Source organism: Mizuhopecten yessoensis, unplaced genomic scaffold (genome assembly GCF_002113885.1).
Source record: "Mizuhopecten yessoensis strain PY_sf001 unplaced genomic scaffold, ASM211388v2 scaffold716345, whole genome shotgun sequence".
Taxonomy (NCBI): domain Eukaryota; kingdom Metazoa; phylum Mollusca; class Bivalvia; order Pectinida; family Pectinidae; genus Mizuhopecten; species Mizuhopecten yessoensis.
Genome location: NW_018480070.1, coordinates 615,653 through 640,587, shown reverse-complemented (window position 1 = coordinate 640,587; position 24,935 = coordinate 615,653). Strand labels below are relative to the sequence as shown.

The window sequence follows — 24,935 nt, the reverse complement described above, 5'->3', positions numbered from 1 at the left end:
TAGAATTGATAATTTGATTTATTCTCTCTAAAAAGTCGTCCACATAAAGTCAGTGTGTTATAAAACATGTTGATTAGATCAAGTCCTGTTTATATTGTGTTTGATACATGTCGTTTCCTAAGACAATGTTACATGAACTGTGTCAATGCAGACTTGTATTAGAACACTAATTTATCGATTTAATACTTTCGAATTGATAAGAGCTGTTTAAGTAAACAAGGTAATACAAATTTACCATATCCACTTTTTGGACTTGATGACACGGAAGGTATCCTTGTACCAATCTTGATGATAATGCCTTATGTTGTTTATTTCTAACAAATGCATCCATATAAAAAAAAAAAAAAAAATCAAATAAAAATAAAAATATTTGAAACGATACTTTCAAGGGGGAGTATCTTCATGAAATGAAATGAAACTTATTAAGCTATTTCAATGACTTTAACATGAACTAGGAAAAATATATTTGTATATTTTCATACAATTTTATTAAAGAATACAGATGGGTTTTCTGAACATGGTGCAGAGTAATCTTCCCTTGAATATCCATAAGGAAAGAGTTTTTCCAATTTCCTGAAAAATTACATGTTTTCCTCAATTTTTTTTTTCCTTTCCATTTTGGGATTCTATTGACGTTTTTCAAGTGTAGCAATATGTTTTAAAACAATATGGAATCCAAATGACAAATGATCTCAAAATTTAAGTCATTTGGAAAACAAATAATTTACATAAAAATAAGTACCTGTAGTGTATTTAAAGACACAGGCTCTGATTATCATATTATATTACCTTATGATACCTTGTACAGCTTTAATTGTGTACGTACAATTGGGAAATCCAGCACAGATAATTTACAGTTTACCATTACAAATCAATTTAAAATAAATCATTTCATTATGTGAACACCTTTTATGACAATAAACAAAATGATTTCATTAATAAAAGTACCAGGAAAATAGATTTGTTGGAAATTTGTTAAAGTAATGTGGAAGAATTCTTCCCCCCCCCCCCCCCAATCTCAACCCTCCAATTGGTGTTCTATTGGAGGTTTTTGAGGAAATACCCCAGACTTCCATCTTCCCACTGAAACTATTGAAGGTATTGGAATTCCCTCCGACTTGCACCTGAATTCTACTTAAACTAGATAACGGTAAATCTTTATTAATAAACCAGATTTACCATAAAAATATAAACATACAGGTAATTATTGATATATATATCACCGATAAGAATTTGGTCAGATCATCTAATATTTGATCTGATGAAAATAAGTAGCCATCTGATTAAAAGATAAAAAATGTTAGTAAAATAAGAATAAATTAAAGATAAATCTGACTTAGAACTACAGGTATACATATCACAGATATGGCTGACGAGTTGGACCTTGTGTACACAATAAATACCTGTATACCCACATAAAACAACTTCTAGGGTGCAGACAGAGGCAGTGGCCAAATAAAACTTTGTTTTTCACATGAATATTTCACAGAGTACAGCAACATTTGGACGGATTAAAAAACTTTGAAGAAAAATAAAGTTTTCTCATAAAATATTTTATAAAGGCTAAACAGTATGAGTAAAAGCCAGCTAACTTGAACTCATTAGGTTCTGATAAAATGATCCAATCAAACAGAAGATTATAAAGTAAGTAGATGAATGATTTGTTAAAATTTGAGATAGAAATGTGTGTTTTAACTGACCTGAGTTCAAGTTACCTGGCTTTCCAAAAATAGATTTAAATTGTGATAATGTACACATAGGGTGAGTTGTAAAAAAGACATGAATTTTAATCAATAGTTATCTCCCTTGTAATGTAAATCAACATTACCAAAGTCGTGCACTCAACAGTAAAGTACAATTGTTTGACATCAAATATTATATATTAATTTGCCAGCAACCTTCCGATATTTCTGAGATATGCGGAGTTTGTTACACACTGTGTTTCAAGTTTAACAATTCATAATTTGGTATGAAAAGGTTATTATTATTTATTTTCTTCAATTTTTTTTATAAATTTAAAATTGGAAACTGTCTAAATCTAGACTGGAGAGCTTTACTTCCCAAACACACCTCCTCTAGAACAGATTGGTCAGTATTTAATTTTCCCATATAATTGTATATACATGTACAAATATGCTGTAAAGACATGGACGGAATGAGTTAACAAATCTTAAAAAATAAATAAACGTACATTTCATATCACATAAAATCATAGTGGAAATAAAATAATATATCTTTTTCATTTCATATAACAATACATCTCATATTGGAAATATTGGGGATGCGTGTTATTTACATCTGTTTAAACCATTCACACATCTAAATCATACAATGTGGAATGTGCTTCAATAATAATAAAAAATAAAAAATGAAATATGAAACTTTTTTTTTAAAGTATCACTAACCTCGTATCACTAAATCATTTTATGTTTTCCGATCATATCCTGTGATCTGTAATATATTTTGCCCAGCTTAAATTTTTGCCCTTTTTCCAAATATAATCTACTTTGTTAAATTCATAGTCATTTTTCACCGTTTATTTATTGTATCATACAAGTAAAAGATAAAGTTTATTAACTGTCTCTAACAGACATAAAATGAAAGGTGAGCCCATTTTGAATTGGCCCCAATGATCAGGTGTGCAGGGCAGGTAATAAGGACATAAACAATACAACCTGTGCTAAAAAAATAGCATTCATCATTAGCATAATCCAATAACACTTATAATTTTCCTCAAAGAAATCACAAAAAACTATTTCCAATACATTTACATGTCTCCATTCTTGGCATTCAAGAGGATGTGCAAACATGTACCATTTACATTGTTCTGGTAACATATATACCAATTAACTTTAATTATTACAGACTCGTCTATATAATCTCTTCATCTGAGAATAGCACCTTCATACAAATTTCTAACCTTAACATTTTTTTTTATATCAGTAAAATTTTGAAATATAAGAAATAGACCCTTATTCAAACAATCTGTTAACACACAAACATGTCAGCTACAGAAAAAGGACCTTCTGTTTACAATAAGATTCATCAGTTTGGAAATATGTTATAACAAAGTTTTTCTATATACACAAACAATGTACGTATCAAGTGTGTCACAACGTTTCAAAACTGACTCAGGTCCCTTTGTCAAGTTATGACTGAGTGAGCGATCTTTTGTTTCTGTTAAATTGATACTACTTTTGGGGAAAAAATCCTTGTCATTAATGTCAGATTAGTAAATACATTACTGTACCGTTGACAGAGGAAACCTCAGTCAGAGGGGTGATAGTTTTGATTGTGTAACCCAATTAAGACTTGCTTCAAGCCAAGGGTTGGACATTTAAGAATGTCACCCCAGGAATGAGATTTATTTGTGATACAAATGTACCATGAAAGTAGTGGATAATTCTTTTTCTCCAATTTTTAAAAATGGTTTTCAGCATTTGTAATCTGTTACCTTTCCCCATTTGCACATATCCTCCGACTGTGATGTCCTACGTGGTTACCGTGAAGTCTTTTTGTTCCATCACTGTGTCGGCCATTACTTAAGTGGGGTTATCACCCCCTTGGGGTTGACAAGCTGATCTTTTGAGACTGCAACAGGTGACACACTTATTGTAGAAAATTGTACCTCTGCTAGCCTGTAAAATCCCTAATCAATGAAGTTACAGTTATTAAGTGAAAGATAAGTCTTTAATAGCTACAGTAATAGTTAACTTTAAGTAACAGATGTGTGTGGGACCAAGCCAAGGATTCGGTAATGACACTTCTCCATGGCAATCTCACATGTAATACAAACCATTCGTTGTAACCAATCATATTGTAGTATCTTGACATACACCACCTATTACATAATCACAATCTCGTGTTCTCTTCACTTCTGTCGAAATCTTGAAATGTCTTTCATAAGAAATTCTTATTTCCACACTTCAATTTAATTCAATTTAATTAACACTTGGAGCCAACCTACAAGTATTAAAAGTAACACTTGCAGCCAACCTACAAGTATTAAAAGTAACACTTGGAGCCAACCTACAAGTATTAAAAGTAACACTTGCAGCCAACCTACAAGTATTAAAAGTAACACTTGGAGCCAACCTACAAGTATTAAAAGTAACACTTGGAGTCAACCTACACGTATTAAAAGTAACACTTGCAGCCAACCTACAAGTATTAAAAGTAACACTTGGAGCCAACCTACAAGTATTCAAAGTAACACTTGGAGCCAACCTACAAGTATTCAAATTAACACTTGCAGCCAACCTACAAGTATTAAAAGTAACACTTGGAGCCAACCTACAAGTATTCAAAGTAACACTTGCAGCCAACCTACACGTATTAAAAGTAACACTTGGAGCCAACCTACAAGTATTATAAGTAACACTTGAAGCCAACCTACAAGTATTAAAAGTAACACTTGCAGCCAACCTACAAGTATTCAAAGCAACACTTGAAGCCAACCTACAAGTATTCAAATTAAGACTTGCAGCCAATCTACAAGTATTAAAAGCAACACTTGAAGCCTATTATAAGCTACAAGAATCATACAGATGGAGGCCAGGCACCAGTTCTGACAATAAACTGTACACATATTGTATTAATAAAATAATGGGTTTTGGACGGAACATTTAAACAGGCTATAACATCACTAAGTCAGCTCATCTCTCACAGATATGACGTAATGTTGTATGTGCAGGGTGGTAAATGTGAGCTGGTTCTGCTGGCTACTCATGTCTCTGGATCACATAGTTTACAGTATGGTACATGATTTAGATGGCTGGTTCTGGGTCCCCCCGTTCCCGTACTCCGACAGTTTCACATCCTTTTTATCAAGCTCCTTCTTGAGAGTGCTGATCGCTTTGTCCTTTTCTTCGTCTTCTTTCGCCAGCCTCAGCAGCTGCTGTTGCAGGTCCTTGATCTTTTGCTCGCTGTCTTCACTCCCTCCATCATGTATCTGGCTCTTTAGTTTCTGAATATCTTCCTCTAGTTTATTGATATATAGCCGCTTTTCATCATTTTCTTGGCTAACTTCAGTCACTTTAGATTCCATTGATTCATATTTGTTTTTAACCTCATCAAATTGATTTTTCATTTTGTTAAATTCTGCCTCTAGTTTCACATTCTGGTCCATTAGCTGCTGGAATGCTTCTTTCTCTGCGTTCTGATTCATTAACATGGATTCTTGCTGTTGCTGCTTCTCTTCCTCCTTTTCTTTGTTTAGCTCTTCCTCCGTTTTTGCTGTGTCCTCTTCTGTCTTTGCCTCCTCCTCACCTTTAGCCTCAGTCTGTTCCTCCTCTTGCTTGATAACCTCCTCATTCTGAACATCATTTACTGTTTCTGTGACCCCAGCAGCAGCAGCAGCTGAAGGATCAGTTGGAGTATCATCAGATGTTACCTTTGCTTCTTCATCTTTTTGTTCCTCAGTTTTTGTTTCACTTTCCTGTTCAGACTTTTCTTCCTTTTCATCACTCACATCGGTTTTCTCCTCAGATTTTTCCTCAGATTTCTCCTCTGTTTTTTCCTGCTGTGCTTCGTCTCCAGTGGGAACATTCTCTGATGCTTCCTGTTGAGTGGTCTGCTGGCCTTCATTATCGTCTTTCGGTGTTTCTGTGTCCATGTTTTCTTCTGGTTTGTCCCCTGTTGTTGCTATGACTGAGTCTCCTTTGTTGTCCTCTGCTTGTGAATCAGATTTTACACCTTGCTCGTCCTCAGCAAGTACAGGAGGTTCTACGCTGTTTTCTGAAAAAATGAAAATCAATTTTAAAACAGTATCACTTTTGCATAGCTCATTTCTAAATTAAAAAGTCAGTTTTAAAATTTGTTTATTCAAAATATGACACTATCAATTTTCTATTGACCAACTTAGACAAACCTATACACAATGTCAATGACATCAATTGGTGACCAGGGAAGAGACTGAATGAAAGACACATACATGTAAAATGACTGGCAACAGTTAAGAAGTAGTCCAGGTGGATTTGGCGCAGAAGGGAAGACATCAACAGCCTTATTAATTAAGCACAAATTTGGCAGAGAATCAGATTTGAGTGAGGGAATTTAGTATTAAGAACACAAAACAAGTTTCATCAAACTATGACAAGATAGACATCTGTACAAAATCCAAGATGGCCACTGGCAACCTTCAACCATATTGAATAATTTGATAATTTGGAAATCAAATTTGAAAGGAAAATTGATAATACATGTTTAAGTATTGGTAGGAAGTTTGGTAAAGTCAAAGTATTCTATCATTCCTTCACGAGTTATCTCACAGAATCCTTTATGCAGAAACTTTAGGTACAAAAATCCATCATAGCCAGTAGCAGTAAATATATCGACTCAAAATAGACTGGATTAAAGTAGTGTTACGCTTTTAGTAGCATAACAGTATGTAAATATCATAAACAATAAATAAGAATAACAAATACAGTGGTAATGGTCCGAAAATGTAATTGTCTTACCAGTTCAGAACTACTAGAAAGGTGAATCAATATGGAAGCAGGTTATTTTGAGGTAGTTTAGATTTAACAAAGGAAAGGATGGCCATTCACCTCAGACAATAGTTATGTAAATATGTAAAAAGAATCGAGCTGAACAGAATTTCTAATCCTCACAAACAGGTTATAATAAACTGCATTCGCTTATACATGTTTGTTTAACTCATTCACCCCTGAAATTTCATAATGAACTATCCCAACCTTTGAAATGGAAGAGTTCAAATGTGTCCTTAGGGGTAAATGAGTTAATAACATTGTACCTGGTTACAACGTAAAACAGCCACAGCGTAACCTTACGTAAGTGATTGGGGGTCAGGGTAGTAAATATGGACAAAATCAATAACGGGATTGGCTGGGCTAGGAAAAATACAATGTCTAGCATCCTGACCTTACTAAATGAATTGTAGTATATCAAATCTGCAGGCTGATTCAATACACCAGGAACATAGGGCTACATGTCCCTGGAATGTGCTTGTTTGTATACACTATACCTATTCTCATTAATTTCTAATGTGTACTGAACAGTGATTGGAGTAGGTGCAGAAAAGGTTTTGTAACCAAGATCCTGTGCCAAAATTCTTTACAAGAGGTGACAGAAGTTAAAAAATGTCCAATAACAAATGTTTTCCTTATCACATTGTAAAATATTTGCATTTCTAAATTCTACCTTTTCATCATTAACTCCTATCCTTTTTTATGTTTATTTCAATACATTATAGATATTTTATCATCTTTTTTTTCATTTTCAAGTCTGTATGTCTCTGTCAAACTTCTCCCATCAAAATTCACATACCAAGGTTTGAATGTTTGCAGTACAACCTCGTCAAGTCCAAGTACCACAGAGTGGCATGACCACTTCTGTTCGAATTCAATTGCTCGGCCCGCACCTCTGTTCCATTTAATTGCTGGCCCGCACCCCGTTTACTGTATTCAAATATTGATATCTTCATAAGAAAACATCTTATTACACCCCCTCCCCCAATTTAATGGAGGTGGGGCATAATATGAAATTATTCAAGCATCTGGTATGTTTGGTCACAAATACAGATGGCATCACAAATTGTTTTCTTGGATTGAATGATCTCCCTAATCAAAAATGATTCCAACAAACCAACCACAATGTACCACAAGGTGTGTTAAATACTGAGAGTACCAGATATCTGCATTAAATAAAATCCTCCAATATTTTATACAATGATTTGATTTTAATTACAAATACAGACACAAACATACCAGCTTACACATATAAGAAATCCTAATAGTTTGAAATGAACGCTTTTCAAACAATTATAAAGCCTTGATCACATGCTAATATCCCATTATAATCCTAGGTTCAGTAACAACCGGAACAAAGGCATTAAGCTCCATCAATCAATCAATCAATCAATCAATCAATGGATCAATCAATCAAGCTTACTTCCTTTCTGTCCTTGTAATCTACACCAGTCATTTCACTTAAACCTCAAGGGGCATTGACATACAGGTAAATTCCAATAATTTAAAATCACTGTCAATTCATTGAATACCTCTCTTGTCAGGTAAATCTCTACGTGAATAGAGCATTTCTATAGGCAGGTAAATTTCAAGCCTATTTTATATTTTTCTAGACAGCCAAATCTCTTTGTCAATTGGATATCTAAACAAGTAAATCTCTTAGTCAACTGAATATCTAAACAGGTAAATATTTCAGTTAATTGAATATCTAATCAGGTAAATATCTCAGTCAATTGAATATCTAAACAGGTAAATATCTCAGTCAATTGAATATCTTAACAGGTAATATAAATCACTTAATCAATTGAATATATAAAAATGTAAATCTTTCAGTCAATTGAATACGTAAAAAGGTAAATCTTTCACTCAATTGAATATCTAAACAGGTTAACCTCTTAGTCAATTTAATAATTAAACAGGTATATATCTCAGTCAATTGAATATCTGAACAGGTAAATATTTCAGTCAATTGAATATCTGAACAGGTACATCTTTTAGTCAACTGAATATCAAAACAGGTTGGTTAATATTTTATTCAATTGAATATCTAAACAGGTAAAGCTCTAAGTCAATTGAATATCTAAACAGGTAAAGCTCTAAGTCAATTGAATGTCTAAACAGGTAAAGCTCTAAGTCAATTGAATATCTCTCTTTGCAGGTAAATATTTAGGCAGGGCATATCTCTTTAATCATGTGTATCACTTAGCTGAATTAATAACCCTGGACAGGTAGTCTCAACTTAGTCAATTGAGGATGACCTCTCTGGACAGGTATATCTCAGGTAAATAAATTGAACACCTTTTTGGAAGGGTAAATTTCAAGTAAGTCAACTGAACATCTCTTTAGACAGGTAAACCTTAACTTAGTCAATTGAACATCTCTCTGGACAGGTAAAACTCAACTAAGTAAACTGAGAAGGATTTCTCTGGAAAGGTAAATCTCAACTATGTCAACTGAGAAGGATTTCTCTGGAAAGGTAAATCTCAAAAATCAATTGAACATCTCTCTGGACAGGTAAATCTCAACTATGTCAACTGAGAAGGATATCTCTGGACAGGTAAATCACAACTAAGTAAACTGAGAAGGATTTCTCTGGAAAGGTAAATCTCAACTATGTCAACTGAGAAGGATATCTCTCGAAAGGTAAATCTCAACTATGTCAACTGAATATCTTTCTAGACAGGTAAATCTCAACTATGTCAACTGAATATCTCTCTAGACAGGTAAATCTCAACTATGTCAACTGAATATCTCTCTACACAGGTAAATCTCAACTATGTCAAATGAGAAGGATTTCTTTGGACAGGTAAATCTCAACTATGTCAACTGAGAAGGATTTCTCTGGAAAGGTAAATCTGAAAAATCAATTGAACATCTCTCTGGACAGGTAAATCTCAACTATGTCAACTGAATATCTCTCTAGACAGGTAAAACTCAACTATGTCAAATGAGAAGGATTTCTTTGGACAGGTAAATCTCAACTATGTCAACTGAATATCTCTCTAGACAGGTAAAACTCAACTATGTCAACTGAGAAAGATTTCTTTGGACAGGTAAAACTCAACTATGTCAACTGAGAAGGATTTCTTTGGACAGGTAAATCTCAACCCTGTCAACTGAATATCTCTCTAGACAGGTAAATCTCAACTATGTCAACTGAGAAGGATTTCTCTGGACAGGCAAATCTCAGCTATGTCAACTGAATATCTCTCTAGACAGGTAAATCTTAATTTAGGCAATTGAACATCCCTCTGGACAGGTAAATCTGAGGTAAGTCCACTGAGTCTTGAGTATCCTTCTATACCCAGCAATTAATGTATTATTATCAAATGGCAGACCTGTCTGTGAATATTAAGTATTTGGGTTTCTGTAATCAATACATAGGTCAGACACATTTAGTTCTGGTTAAAGAACGTGCTAGAGCAGACACACCTGTGTGTATACAAGCAGGTAAAATTGGGAGTGTGCTATAAATGCTATCAACAGAACGCTAATTAACGTAATGGTTCACAACTCTCGACCTTTTTAACTGTGACCAGGACAGTAGAAAAAAAAGTATATACATATTTTGGGATGCAACATGACCACCCATGGATATATATAAAAATCACAAAATAACTCTTTTAAATTTATATCTGCATATCTTAAAAACGGAAAACTGAACTAAAACAATTGACTTTACATAACATTTTGTAGGTTAATCAAGTCACAGAATGCCTTTACCAGAGCACCTTTACACAAGAATACAAGGCTATAACATGGGGTGAAGAAACCCTGGATTTCACTACTTCCAACCCTATAGATAAAATTAATTACTGTCATAGACCATTACTGGAGCACATTTAACCCTTTCACCACTGTAGACCATAATGGACTCTTCCAGATTAATGCATGGTAGAGTTCACTCAAGTTACATAGGGGTGAAAGGGTTAAGGTAAATTAGTAAAGTATTCCTAGCTTTAACACTAGGTAAAGGAAAAGGTAGAGATTTTCATTCTCCTGGCTGTTAAGGAGCCATGTCCCACTTCAGGCACATTTTCATACTTACAGTTATCTCCCTTTAACAACTGGGCCAGGGACCTGCTGCTGCTGATCAACGACGTGGCTCACTAATTGTTATAGGGACTGTATTGTTATCGAAGGTCCAGGGTTGGAAATCCTGTCTGGCACCATTGCATTTTTAATCTCGGAACACTGTAATTGATTATTTTTTATCTTTTAAAAAGTTTCTCAGGGGATTCTTGAGTACAGTATCTTTATGATTATTGGAACACCTGTAATATTGTAGCTGCATGCTATATAACAGCTAGTAACAAAACAGGTGTAGATTTTACTTCTTCCAATCTTTTAATTACTGTCAGTAGACTAATACTGGAGCACTTTAACGCCAGTGTATACCTGGCTATAGCAGGGGGTGAAGGAACAGGTTTGTATTTCCCTCCTCACGAGCTTTAGTTACTGTCAGTAGACTAATACTGGAGCACTTTAACGCCAGTGTATACCTGGCTATAGCAGGGGGTGAAGGAACAGGTTTGTATTTCCCTCCTCACGAGCTTTAGTTACTGTCAGTAGACTAATACTGGAGCACTTTAACGCCAGTGTATACCTGGCTATAGCAGGGGGTGAAGGAACAGGTTTGTATTTCCCTCCTCACGAGCTTTAGTTACTGTCAGTAGACTAAAACTGGAGCACTTTAACGCCAGTGTATACCTGGCTATAGCAGGGGGTGAAGGAACAGGTTTGTATTTCCCTCCTAACGAGCTTTAGTTACTGTCAGTAGACTAAAACTGGAGCACTTTAACGCCAGTGTATACCTGGCTATAGCAGGGGGTGAAGGAACAGGTTTGTATTTCCCTCCTCCCGAGCTTTAGTTACTGTCAGTAGATTAGAACTGGAGCACTTTAACGCCAGTGTATACCTGGCTATAGCAGGGGGTGAAGGAACAGGTGTGGATTTCTCTGCTCCCGAGCTTTAGTTTCTGCTAATAGACTAGTACTGGAGCACTTTAACGCCAGTGTATACCTGGCTATAGCAGGGGGTGAAGTAACAGGTGTGTATTCCCCTCCCCCCAAGCTTTAGTTACTGTCAGTAGACTAATACTGGAGCACTTTAACACCAGTGTATACCTGGCTATAGCAGGGGGTGAAGTAACAGGTGTTATTCCCCTCCCCCCAAGCTTTAGTTACTGTCACTTAATGATTAGTGGAGCACCTAAAATATACACTGTATTCGGTGTAATAAGGGTGCTTGGTACAGGTTAATGACAAGTGGGGTGTCTTTATTTTATATAGACACATTTTACTTCCAACAACAGACCTCTTATTTTGACTATTTACCTGCCACAGCCGAGTGAGTGAGAAACATCATGTAAGTTCAGTTTAGGAGTGGAGTAACGAAACCTTCATGTTATATGGGGTGGTCGGGTCCCGTAATGGATAGCACACTTGCCTTCCATCAAGGTGGCCGAGGTTTGATTCCTCGATTGGACGTGAAAAGGTATGGGGTTACCTGCCCGACCACGTGGGTTTTCTCCAGGTACTAGTTTCCTCCCACAATAAGACCCCAACAAGAGAGATCAATATAAGTTGAAATTAACATGGTTTCATTATTTTTGTAAAAACAAATTAAGTTCATAGATTTTTTTCTTTTTTCTCTCTTTATATATGAAGACCTCCCTACACCACCCTGAAACTGACTTCTCCATTAATTAAGTGGTATATCACTCTCATAGATTGCACCCACTGTTATAGCCAGTTACACTTGTGTTATGTGCTTTAGTAATAGTCCTGTGACAGTAACTGTAGGTCAGAGAGAAGTGAAAGCTGTACTAGGGCTACACAATTTCTTTGCTTGGACAAGTTTTCACAGGAGTTCCAGGTTTTTCCTAAGCCTCTATATATACGTACATACAATACAGTTGTTAACAACTAGAAGGTTATCATTTCCTTTTAATACCATCGGGATCGAATTACAGTTTTCTGTTTCCAGGTTTGAATTTTCATGTTTCATATAAAAGCCTGACTCTGGCCCAGCATATCCCATACACAGCAGTGGCTATATAGCTACCTATTATTTTTCAAAAACCAGCGCAGAGTGATCCGTAACATGCAAAGCATGAATCATTTTACTCTGGATCTCTGTTAATGTCCCTTCTAAAAGGTATGAAGTTGTTTAGAAAATAGTTTGAGGGCGTGTAAAGGGCAGTGGAAATTATGGTAAAAATATATTAAAGCTTGATAGCATTGGTTGATTTGTTACTTTAAGCAAGAGTTCTAGATCATATCTATTCATGTAAATTACAGTAGGTTTAATTTAGTAAAAGCAGCATTCCCAATGACTTATGGAAATATTTCACTATCCAATATCAAATTAGTTGTCCACTCTCATAAATAGCTACCAGTGAAATCAAATTCTGAAGATAAGTGCTAGAATAATATAAAAGGTTAAGAGTGTTCAACCTCACTCTGTGTTGTTCCTCCAACAAAGAAGAGTTTCAATTTATTCAGCCTTTTTCTGCCTTAGATTTGCTTATTGGTTTTCTAAAGGAAAAAGTAACATACGAAAGAAATATATTTGATCGTAATTTCCTTTTTCACATCGCTACGCTATGAGAATTCAATCATCTTGTACCTCTTCATTATAAAGCATGGAGCTAAGCCATTGTGCTACCAGTTGTAGTGTTTTTTACATGTATGTGAATACTTTGCTGCAACATTACTGGGAATAATTTTCAAATTTTCAAATTATATAACTCCCTAAAAAGACCCAATTTGACAAACCATAATCATTTTATACCCATGGAATCCTGTTATACTCAATTACCTATCAAAGCATGAACTTAAATGTGGATGCTTCCTAAAATTATGATTAAAATCAGAGATTATAGCTCCTTAATGGACGGACCATCTCAAAATCAGTCTAAAAATTGGAACTTGAATTTAAAAACAAAATCTCAATTGAAAGCTTTTTAACTTTGTAAAGCTAACATCCAGTCAAACAGCTGTCACAAGATTAATTTGACCTCAAACTGACCTTAGAGCATCAGCTTAAGTCTTCTTTACAGTATATAATGCTATGCTATGAGTATACCAAAGACGCCGACAGAACACTGACTTCCGTCAGTGAGATGAAACCTGTAAGGGCGGATTCATGTAGGCGCTGAACACCTCAACCAACCAACCAAGTATACCGAAGCTTCATTAAACCCAAGCTTCAGATGAAGGCTGAAACATGTTGGTGATAATTTGAAGCCATTACAAGTATCGTCTACAGTTTGTTTTGTTCTTTTGTAATTAATTATATATATATATAACTGCTCATTTAGACACCGATCAGCTGTGTAATTTAGACCAATATAGACTTGTTACCCACACCAACTGGAATCTAAATACAACGCCTAAAGACACGATCAGCTGTGTAATTTAGACCAATTTAGACTTGTTACCCACACCAACTGGAATCTAAACACAACGCCTAATTTAGACACGGAACATCACTTCAAAATTTGATGTGCTCTATAGACTGGTGTAGTACAGAATGTGTTTACCTCACCAGTTCTTAAGTGTAGATATTAATTCTTCTGAAATTCAATGCTTGAGCTTTACCATAAAGGACTCGAGGACACGATAATATCTACAGAAACTCAAGAGTTTTAGTGACATTCTAGAAAATTCCGAAATTATCCGGAGAACTGGGGAGAAAATATTGAACTCAAATCTGAAGTCATTCTAGACAGATTCAAATCTATAGCCAGGAAGAAATGACTTAACTTGGTGAAATTCTAGAATCTTATTTCCAAAGCTTAAAATAGATTGTGGTACAGCTATTACACAAATTAAATGCTGTAAGCATGTATATAGGTTTAGCATAGAAATACGGATCATATATGATAAGTTCTATAAACAGCTAGTATGTCCAAAACTTGAGACATTCCTAACAGTTCCAAATCTATACATAGACATGAATAACTACCGATTCAAACTTTGAGGCATTCCAGGCTGTTCTAATCTATAGAACTACAAGAACAAAACTACTAAACGCAAAACCTTTGCTTTACTAGACTGTTCCAAAGTTACAATTAGACAGTATAGTTAAATAAGTAACTGTCTGTTAAAGCTTCAGGCTTGAAGGTCTTTAACTGTATTTAGTATATAAATACACACCAGAGACACTGTCATTATATGTACAAAAGTTCCACACATAAGTGTAATGTTTCGTAATTGTGTACATGGTTCTATTACTTACCTGTACCATCCTACAGAGGGTGACTTTGTGTGACGCGCCAGACACGTCAAGTCTGACGGTATCCCATACTTATTACTGCCATCATATCTTATCAATTATTAATGTCTACACGAATACTAACTGCGAAACATATTGATAAATCACTGAAATAAACAGGAACGGTCTTTAGATCTTCGGCAAAACAGGTAACACTACACTTAATTTACAAGTGAGATTTACATTACAATATAGGTATAAACTGAACATTTTTTAACTTGAAGCAATATAAACTGGATAGATAGGTGGGTATCCTACATTAATACTATATAAATCTCCTCAAATACATCACAATATACCTGAACATGTACATGTATTTACCTGTGGTTTGAGTTATATTCCTTCCACGTATAAAATCACCAGTTATATATATATATATATATACTGCGTTTACCTGTACTTACTTTAAAGGTAGGTAATGTCAACTGTAGTGAACTAATTGTTCCCCACACTGTGCCTGGTGGCCACGGACAGGCATGCCTTTTATGGTCGTTTGTTTACCATACTGTTATCGTTACCATGTAACACACTGAATCTCAATTGCAACTACACTGGTCAGATAACGAGACAGGGACTGCAATCAATGGTCAGGTTAAAACAGTTTGTTACACCTGGGTAGGGCTGTCAGCATGTCCACTTCCAAATAAACCAATCAGTAAAATATGTATATCAACCTGGTATGTTTATTTACCTGTGTAGGCTATATACCTGTTCCAAGGCCTTTGATCTAGCAATTATACCCAACCAGCATTGTGTCTTATCCGTTACCCATCAATCTGCAGTATTAATCCCCGATATCATATCTCCTACATGTCTCTTGTCTATAGATAATAATCTCAATCTACAACAAGACAAATGTATTTTTCATAACCATTTTCTATATCTTTCCTACAGTAGGTATACCTTAACCACTTATATTACATATTATGATATCAGAGTGTAGAAATATTAAAGTCTCCCTTATTGTACCAAATCTACACCAAAAAAGATGGAATGTTTTATTGTAAATGTGATTCAAAGAGTAACGTTAAAACTACCACGGGAAATCCATAAATCGTATCTTCTCTCAAGTCATGTCTCACGCAATGATTTTAATGCCTTATATCAGTATATAAAATTTACATCAGATGTAATAAGTAAAATACACAAATCCCTATAACATGTGTAGGCACTTCCGGCTTACACCAACAGGATTAGTCGGGCCAACAGACAAATCAGTTTAAATCCCACACACAAAACGTTTCACGGATTAAGTTCACATGTCGAAAGTGCTAACCCATTGTTGACAGACCAACCATAAAAAAGTAATATTATTTTCGGCCCGATATCGTGACCGTGTATTTTACGTCTGAGAAAAAAATGATGTTTTACTGTGGATGTGGTAAATCTTAATCAAGATTGAAAAAGTTAATTTTCTGATTATTTTGCTTCAATCAATAACTTCATTTATTCATTATGCCTGGACGGCGGATTTCCCTTTCGTGGACAATGTTGATGAGACACTTGAGGAGGCATTGTTATGGTGTAAGCATAGAAACACATACCAGGTCTTTGTATAACAAAATATCACATGTCTGCATAAAAACAAAGACAACTTTGACAACAAGTGACACAGTGTAAGGGCATGGCGGGTCAGATATCAGAATTATAAGAAAGTGACTCGGGTAAATTAAGCTCTGACCTCACACTCTTGAACACAATGACCCTATTTGTAAAGTCAAAAGGGTCAGGAGAAAAAAAACCTAAAATCTGTGTTGTTCATATACATGTATAATGTATATATTTCTGGATTGATTTAACATAAAGCTGAGAATTGTTAAACTGTATATTTATATATAGAGAGCAAAGCACAGTTAATTGACAGAATAACATGTACCTGTATCTAAAATCTTCAGACGAATATTGGTCAATACATGGTGCTTATGCAACAGAGATTTATCTGGTGCATGAGTCTGCTAAAGACAATCAACATGTATAGCCAAACCAAAATATAGATATAATGGCCATTCATAGTTACATACATCAAGTGTGGACAGGGAAAACTATGATAGGAACAACTTAACTGGCTCAAGCTAATGGTTTTGGACTCAGAGCTCAGTAACGAAGATGTACACCTTCCATGAGAGTTCTCTTGGAATATGCATCTCTTTTTTATTGTTACTAACATACTTTCCCATCTTTCAAACTTTTCAGGGGGAGATTAAAGCTATGTAGCAAAATCTTAAAATGTTTAACCCTTTCACCACTGTAAACCATAATGGACTCACCCAGATCAATGCATGGTAGAGTCCACTAAAGTTGCATAGGGGTGAAAGGGTTAAAAAGTACTTACAATCATCTCTCTTCGACAACATAATGGTTGGAAATGTGATACGGTAAGCTGTTCCTTGCAATGAACTTATTGAAATTTACTGCAATTCAACAAAACCTTTTCCTTCACAGAAATAACAGTAAGGTCAGATCACTGTGGATTTGAACCCAGGTCCTCTGATCAATATACTGTCGGACATATGAACTGAGCTACCTGTACTTAATATTAACTTGTACACATGATAAATGTCACTCAAATGAAAAATACTGACTTGACTTAAATCGACTTTATTATTCTGGCCCAGCTGCACCACAGTACATCCAAAACAAAATTAAGGGGAGGCAACTGTATGTACAAAATATTACAGTGGAATTCTCTAGTGTTTTGTCTGTAGAAGGATAGGAATCCTTAAATACAATGACAATAAACATAGATCAAAGTTACATTTAAGGAGTTCTTAATTTGATAAAATCAAAAATAATTTTCAGCATACACTACTTAATTTAATTACTATGTTTGACACTTACTAATTATCAATTTTAAAAAGGCATAAAAACTGCGGAATTTTTCCAATAATATATTTAAAAAAAGATATTTTTTTTCAATGTTGAAATTTACTGCAGACAAGAATGAATTCATCTTCCAGGTAACTTGAGACAGGTTTTCTTTTAGAAAGTCTCTGTTATTCTCAGGTAAATTTCTATATCTATATATCTTTTCACCATATTTGTCTCTTTTTAATTACTTGTGAATAAGTCAGTTATAGAAGGTAGATGAGTATGGTTTACTGTGTGAGACCAGATCTGGTCACATTTTCTCTGGATCAATATACCTGTGTCCGACTCATTTCTAAATTACTACTAATATGACATTGATGACAATGGTACATGTATATGAATTGATCTTGACCATCAGAACCTGGAATATGAAAACACCTGTCTTTGTATAATATGATCCACTCGAATTGCCCTGGTCTCTCCCGAAATGATGGCTATATACTGACCGATTGACCGTTATACGTGTGAGAATGTAAGTTAATTGATTGAGATTAGCTACAGTAAATAAATCGTCTGTGATACAACATAATGGTCATCCATTTCATGTTTCTGATACAGATGCGCGTTATTTAGATTAAACTGGTATAGCCACATGTTGTAGGTGCTAAGTTAATGTAATTAATTAGTTGTTTATACCAGCCATACAAACAGGACCAACCAGAAAATCAATGGCACAAGATCCTGGTTCAGATAACTAATCTCTCCCTATAAAAGGAGGAAAGGCTAGCTAGGAAGTGGATTATGGTCATTAGTCAACATATATACGTGGGGGCTGGGTGTGGGGGCTGGGTGTGGGGGCTGGGTGCTCCCTGTCTAGCCTGTTATACCTGGGCTGGCTGTGGAGGCTGGGGGCTACCTGTCTAACCTGGTATACCTGGGCTGGCTGGGGGGGCTGGGGGCTACCGGGCTAACCCGTTATACCTGGGCTGGCGGGGGGGGCTGGGAGCTACCTGTCTAACCTGGTATACCTGGGCTGGCTGGGGGGGCTGGGGGCTACCGGGCTAACCCGTTATACCTGGGCTGGCGGTGGGGGCTGGGTGCTACATGTCTAACCTGTTATACCTGTGCTGTGGGGGCTGGGTGCTATCTGTCTAGGCTGTTATACCTGGGCTGGCTGTGGGGGCTGGGTGCTACCTGTCTAGCCTGTAATACCTGGGCTGTGGGGGCTGGGTGCTATCTGTCTAGCCTGTTATACCTGGGCTGTGGGGGCTGGGTGCTACCTGCCAAACATGACGTTGTTGGCGTTTAACCTGTGTATGATGACAGCGGTGTTGTACCAGTAGTTAAACATTTCTAATTATGTTTTAATATATATATAATGTGACCAAATTTCAGCCATGCTCTGTTTTCATTATCTTCATTCTACAACAAACTTACACATCACATATCCCGATACAAATCCTCTCGTATACACAATACTGTATACCAGGAAATCTTCGCCAAGTCAAACTTTCGTCCTTCGCCCATGAAATCAATTATCGCACATTGTTAATTTTAGCCGTCACATTCAATTAACTTTGTTTATGATGCTGTGAACTTAAATTTACTGTAACGATAAATTTGCTTTCATTATGGGGGGCAAAAAGGTGAAAATTAAACTACAGTGAAAATTTCCCCGGTATAAAGTAATCTGTTTGACAGCATATATCTTGCATCTTGTTTAGTTCAGTACCCATAGATATATAGCTTTTACAACCTAATTTCCTGATAAGTAATTTCTGTTCAGGTTTCTATGTACACTTAGTAAAACATTTACATGTTCTTGTGGAGTCTTTAGAATGTTGCTATAGTGTGAAAACAATTTTCTATAAAAAGTAGACACTGACCTTGACTTTGACACCACGAAACATGAAACAGTTCTAAGTATTTCCACACTTACATAGTACTGTACAAATGTATGATGCTTTATCAAATTCCATTGAGAAATTTAAGATCAGGGCTAATAATTACCTTGGAGTTGGCACCCTGAAGCTAGAACTAATTACTCAAATATTATGAAATTGTATGAAGTTCAATCAAAATCCATTAAGAAATGAAGCCTCCAGAATGATGGCAATCAATATGTGCCTTACCAGACAATATAATTTATTTATCCATGAACTTGACCTTTGACCTTGGATTATGAATGGCTTCATCCTCTTGTTATGCTTAGTCCTTCTTAAAAAGTTTGAATGAGATTAGTGAACAGTCTTTACAATATATCTAATACATTATTCTGCTTACAAAGTGTGCCTACCAGATATTGTAACTCTAGGCGATGACATTGAACTTTGACCTATGAACTTGTAGGATAAATATGCTTTTCATGGCCTTGCATCAAAAGAACATATTCGGCCACAATCCCCATGTTGGCTGAACAGTGACATTACTCTACCTTTAGTATTCAACCAATTCCAAAAGTTTACTTTTACAAATACTTTCATCAAAATACCTCATAATTTAATACTGATGTGTTTCTTTTTAGATTACAAAATTCCAACTTAGAAGAACCTCAAATAACAAGAACATAATTCAATTAAGGTATCTTTTAACAGCCTATATATAATACATTAGCTATACCCCTTGACAATTCAGGACTTACCTTAATCTGTTGTGTACACGGTCCAGAACTCGTTTAAATGTCTGTTATATGTTATACCCAATATTTCACTGGGACTGATGTTCTGCCTGACAACCTGACTCTGGCACAATGTAGTCTCCCTGAGCTGACAGTGGGAAAACTTCTAATGCAGGACACAAATTATGCTAATCCCATGTAGACATGCACACAAAATGCAAACATGGGAAATGTCAAACATTCGTGTCATCATGTTTATACCGAACCCAGCCTTCCCTGATTGGTTATACACTAAACTGTATAAGCCCTCCTGCATTTATTTTTTCGGTTTATGTTTCACACGTTTCAGATAAATACAACTTGAAAATAAGCTCTCTGTGAGGAAATACCGGACAACAATGGTAATAACCTGATACAAATACCAAGTCTGTACAGAAAGTATTTGTCTATAAAGGTTAGTGACCTTACATAAAGACAAGCTCTATAATGAAAATATCTAAAATTAAAGGGCAGCGACTTGAAATAAATATCAACTCTGTACAAGAAATTCTTGTCTATGAAAGGTAGCAACATGGTTAAAAGATAGTATCTACACAGGAAATATCGATCTATAAAATGTAGTGATCTGATATATAGACCAACTCTGTGCAAAAAACACCTGTCTTTAAGGGTCAGTGACCTGCTGTAAGGATCAACTGTGTACATTAAATACCTGTCTAATAGGGACAGTGACCTGATATAAAGGTCACTTCTGTAAAGAAAACATCTGTCTTTAAGGGTCAGTAACCTGATGTAAGAATCAACTGTGTACATTAAATACCTGTCTATATAAGGGCCAGTGACCTGATGTAAAGATCAACCGTGTACATTAAATACCTGTCTATATAAGGGCCAGTGTCCTGATGTAAAGATCAACTGTGTACATTAAATGCCTGTCTATATAAGGGCCAGTGACCTGATGTAAAGATCAATTGTGTACATTAAATACCTGTCTATATAAGGGCGAGTGACCTGATGTAAGGATCAACTGTGTACATTAAATAGCTGTCTATATAAGGGCCAGTGACCTGATGTAAAGATCAACCGTGTACATTAAATACCTGTCTATATAAGGGCCAGTGTCCTGATGTAAAGATCAACTGTGTACATTAAATGCCTGTCTATATAAGGGCCAGTGACCTGATGTAAAGATCAACTGTGTACATTAAATACCTGTCTAATAGGGACAGTGACCTGATATTTTTAAGGTCACTTCTGTAAAGAAAACATCTGTCTTTAAGGGTCAGTAACCTGATGTAAGGATCAACTGTGTACATTAAATACCTGTCTATATAAGAGCCAGTGATCTGATGTAAAGACCAACACTACAGAAAATACCTGTTTATAAGGAACAGTGACCTGATGTAAAGACCAACATTTGATTCCAGCATTTTGCATCCGTTTATTTTTAATCAAACCTCCCTCCCCCACCTACACCTTGCCTTGCATGCCTCTAAAGCCCCTTGGGTTTGGAACCATATACCAATTATTCAGAATTTTGGTTTGTCTTTAGCCATGTGTATTACATGCAAACTTTGTATAGGATTCTGCAGTGCAGCAAGAATGGCAACAAAGTCAATACAAACACTGCATGGTTGTGGGATGGTCTCAAGGTCGTGAAACCCCCAAGTAGCACTGGCAGCTCATGATTACTCAATACACCCACAAAAGGATTCTGCAGAGCTCAATGTCAGTATGTTTTTGAGATCACTACTTTCATCTCTGATTTTTTCTTGGACTGTGCCCAATACTGGTACCAGTGCAGTATTAGAATTAACTCATCAAAAAAACAAAAAAATGTATAAATCTCAACAAAAGAATCAATGTTAATTTAACAGTTAACACAACCTTTATCCGTGATGTAATGGTGTTTCGATATTCATCCTGAGACTCCTTCTGATTTAAGATAATACTTTTGGAACTCACTTTTGCTTCTACTATAGACATCACTGTAAAGATTTATCTTTGGCAATCAGGTTTTCACCTAACTTATTGTGTAGACAAATTGAACTGGATCCTGAAATTCCCATGATTTTATGACATGATATCTCAGATCTGTTTTCAACATGTACCAATATCTTCAGTTCTTCCCTTTAAAATGATGAATTTAACAATTTTACCAATTACCCAATATCAGAACACTGCTTCACAGTACTCAAAACAGATCAGCAAATCTTTTTAATCAATCAGACTTCAGTATATGAACTCTAAAATACATCGTAAGAATATTTGAGCCCTAATTTAACTGATGAATTGCCATCTAGAGGGTAAATAGAGGGTGCATGGGCTCTGATATCAACAATCAGGCCCTAAAGGATCAAATTGTGTGTTTCAGTTTAGCTTCCCCATCAACTTTGGCAACCTACCCTATAATTTTTAAACTTTAAAATATTCCACCACCTAATGATACTGAGTTTATAGGAGGTGAAATCAAAAACACAGGTTATTTTAGTCTGTACTGTAATATGTTTACCCCTCAAAATTTTCACCTCAGACCTTTTGTTCAATTTTGATTTACTAATGACTAATACTGAATACCTTACTTTGCAGCTTAAAAATATAACCCATTGGGTTTAAACCCCCCTATCTCACCCCAAGGTGATGGAAGATTCTATCAATCTCTTCTTAGCCTATACAGTTGTAAAACAGAAATTGCAGACACAATCAGGTCTGATTGGTTTTGGATTCCCTAAGGTTATATAAAATATAGCCTTACCTTCCTCAGTTTGTTCTTTCTCCTCATCCTTTCCTGCCTCCGTGACCCCTTCCTCCGTGACCCCTTCCTCTCCTTTGTCATCAGAGCTGTCCTCTTTCTGCTCCTCATCCTTGCTGTCAGCTTCCTTTACCTCCTCTTTCTGCGGTTCAGATACCCCAGTTTCTGATTGGTCAGCATCACCTTGTTCAGTAGAAGGTTCCTGTTCATTAGTTTTGTCATCTTTTTCAGAATTTTCCTGTTCATTTAATCCCTCTTGTTCACCCTTCTGTTCACTATTGCTTTCATCTTTTTCTTCTGTTAGTTCATTTTCATTTATTCCTTCTTTTTCACTGTTTTGTTCATCTTTCTTTGTATCTTCATTTTCTGTTTCTGCCTTTAAATCCTGATCGGCGGAATCAGTTCCGCCATCTTGTTTCTCCTTAACACATTCTCCGTCTTCCTGTTTGTCCACTTTAGATGCCTCCGACACTTCCCCCGAGCTTGGCGAAGTGTAATCATTTTCTGTGCTTTCCGATGCATCATTCTCCGGAGATTTGACTTCTGACCGGTCTTTGTTGACTGGACTTTGGACCCGCTGGACCTCCTCCCCCGTATTCACAGTATCATCTGTAGACGCCATTATTCTTCACACTTCCACAGTGCTGACAAAAACTCGGGTTAGGAACTTCAGATCTGAGGAAGACATTACGATCAATAAAATCATAAAACTCGATGACAGAATATTAAATCTATAATGTTCTTCACATAACATTGATTTACCTATTTTTTTATCTTATTTACGATATTGTTGTGTCGTAAAATGCACAGCAACTGGTTACAATAATTGTTTCCATATCAGCATTATGAAGTTCTTGTTGTTAAGATACTGGTTCATATTTTTAACTGCATTATAGAAAATATATACATGTGAAGATATTGTTTGAAATTGAGAAAATCAAATTGATTTATTAGGTTCACAGGAAATTAAAACCTACTTTTATTGTGAGAGTTTTCTATGCAACTTTTCGTTCATTACATTTGTGTAGATTTCTAGTCTGGAATTAATACTTGCACAAGTCATCCAGATCACTTTTACAATATATAAAATCATGTGGTCTTGATCACACAGGTGTTTGAATAGCGTCAGATTATCCAAATTGTCCTCAAGCAAACTTTATACAGATTTTTAACCTAAACCATCAACACCAGAAAGAATATAGCTGAGGTTATGTAAAGTTTATGTACTTCGTAACAATTTACAAAGGCACATTTTTAAACGCTTCTTTGTTTTCTTTAAAACATCATTTTGAAAAAAACACACAAAAAAACAGCAATTAAGAAAAGTTGAAATGCAAAGTAAACAAGAGGCCCATGAGCCTTAACGGTCACCTGAAATATTTATACAGAGAGTTGATTTTGTTTTTAACATGAACAGAAATATTATTCAAAGTGACAAAAAACAATAAAACCACCTTATTCAATATCTAGCATACAGATTTCAGACTAAAAAGTATTTGAAACTAGCACCTCTGATTCTAAACAAGGAAAATGAAGAAATTTTAGCACACTGACTCCTTTGAGCCCCACCCTACAGCCCCTGGGGGTAGGGCTGGCTCAAAATTTTCAAAGTATCAAACTGTCAACTCAAGGTTATAATTCCAATCAAGTTATTAACATGTAATATTCAAAGTATCATTTGCCATTATAAACCATAATAAATTTTGCCCCCCCCCTCCTTCCCCAGGGGGTAAACGTGAGACCCTAGGGTCATAAACCTTAAGACCCTTCCATCTATGAAGAGTATTTGATTCTACCATATCTGGGTCTTGAGAAGAAGATTTTTGAAATTTCAGTAAATTCGACCCTTTTTGGCCCCACCCATCAGCCCCTGGGGGTCAGTCAGGGCTGATATGTGCTTACTATCAAACTGCTACCTAATACTGATAATGCTAACCCAAATTGAATTACTTCCAATGGAAATTAAACAAATGTTGGTCCAAAATGTGAT

General features: G+C 35.7%; 1 protein-coding gene across 3 annotated transcripts in view; it reads right to left on the bottom strand.

Moving 5' to 3' along the window:
* Window positions 1–24,935, bottom strand: part of LOC110443421 (ABC transporter F family member 4-like) — a 36,578-nt gene continuing 11,643 nt past the window's right edge. For all 3 annotated transcript variants that reach the window (XM_021487639.1, XM_021487638.1, XM_021487637.1), the window contains exons 2-3: window positions 22,949–23,620; window positions 1–5,736 (exon numbers count right to left, since the gene is read on the bottom strand). In XM_021487639.1, coding sequence (XP_021343314.1) covers window positions 4,748–5,736; window positions 22,949–23,567 — 1,608 coding nt within the window. In that variant the 5' untranslated portion in view covers window positions 23,568–23,620 and the 3' untranslated portion in view covers window positions 1–4,747. The remainder of the gene's footprint in view (window positions 5,737–22,948; window positions 23,621–24,935) is intronic.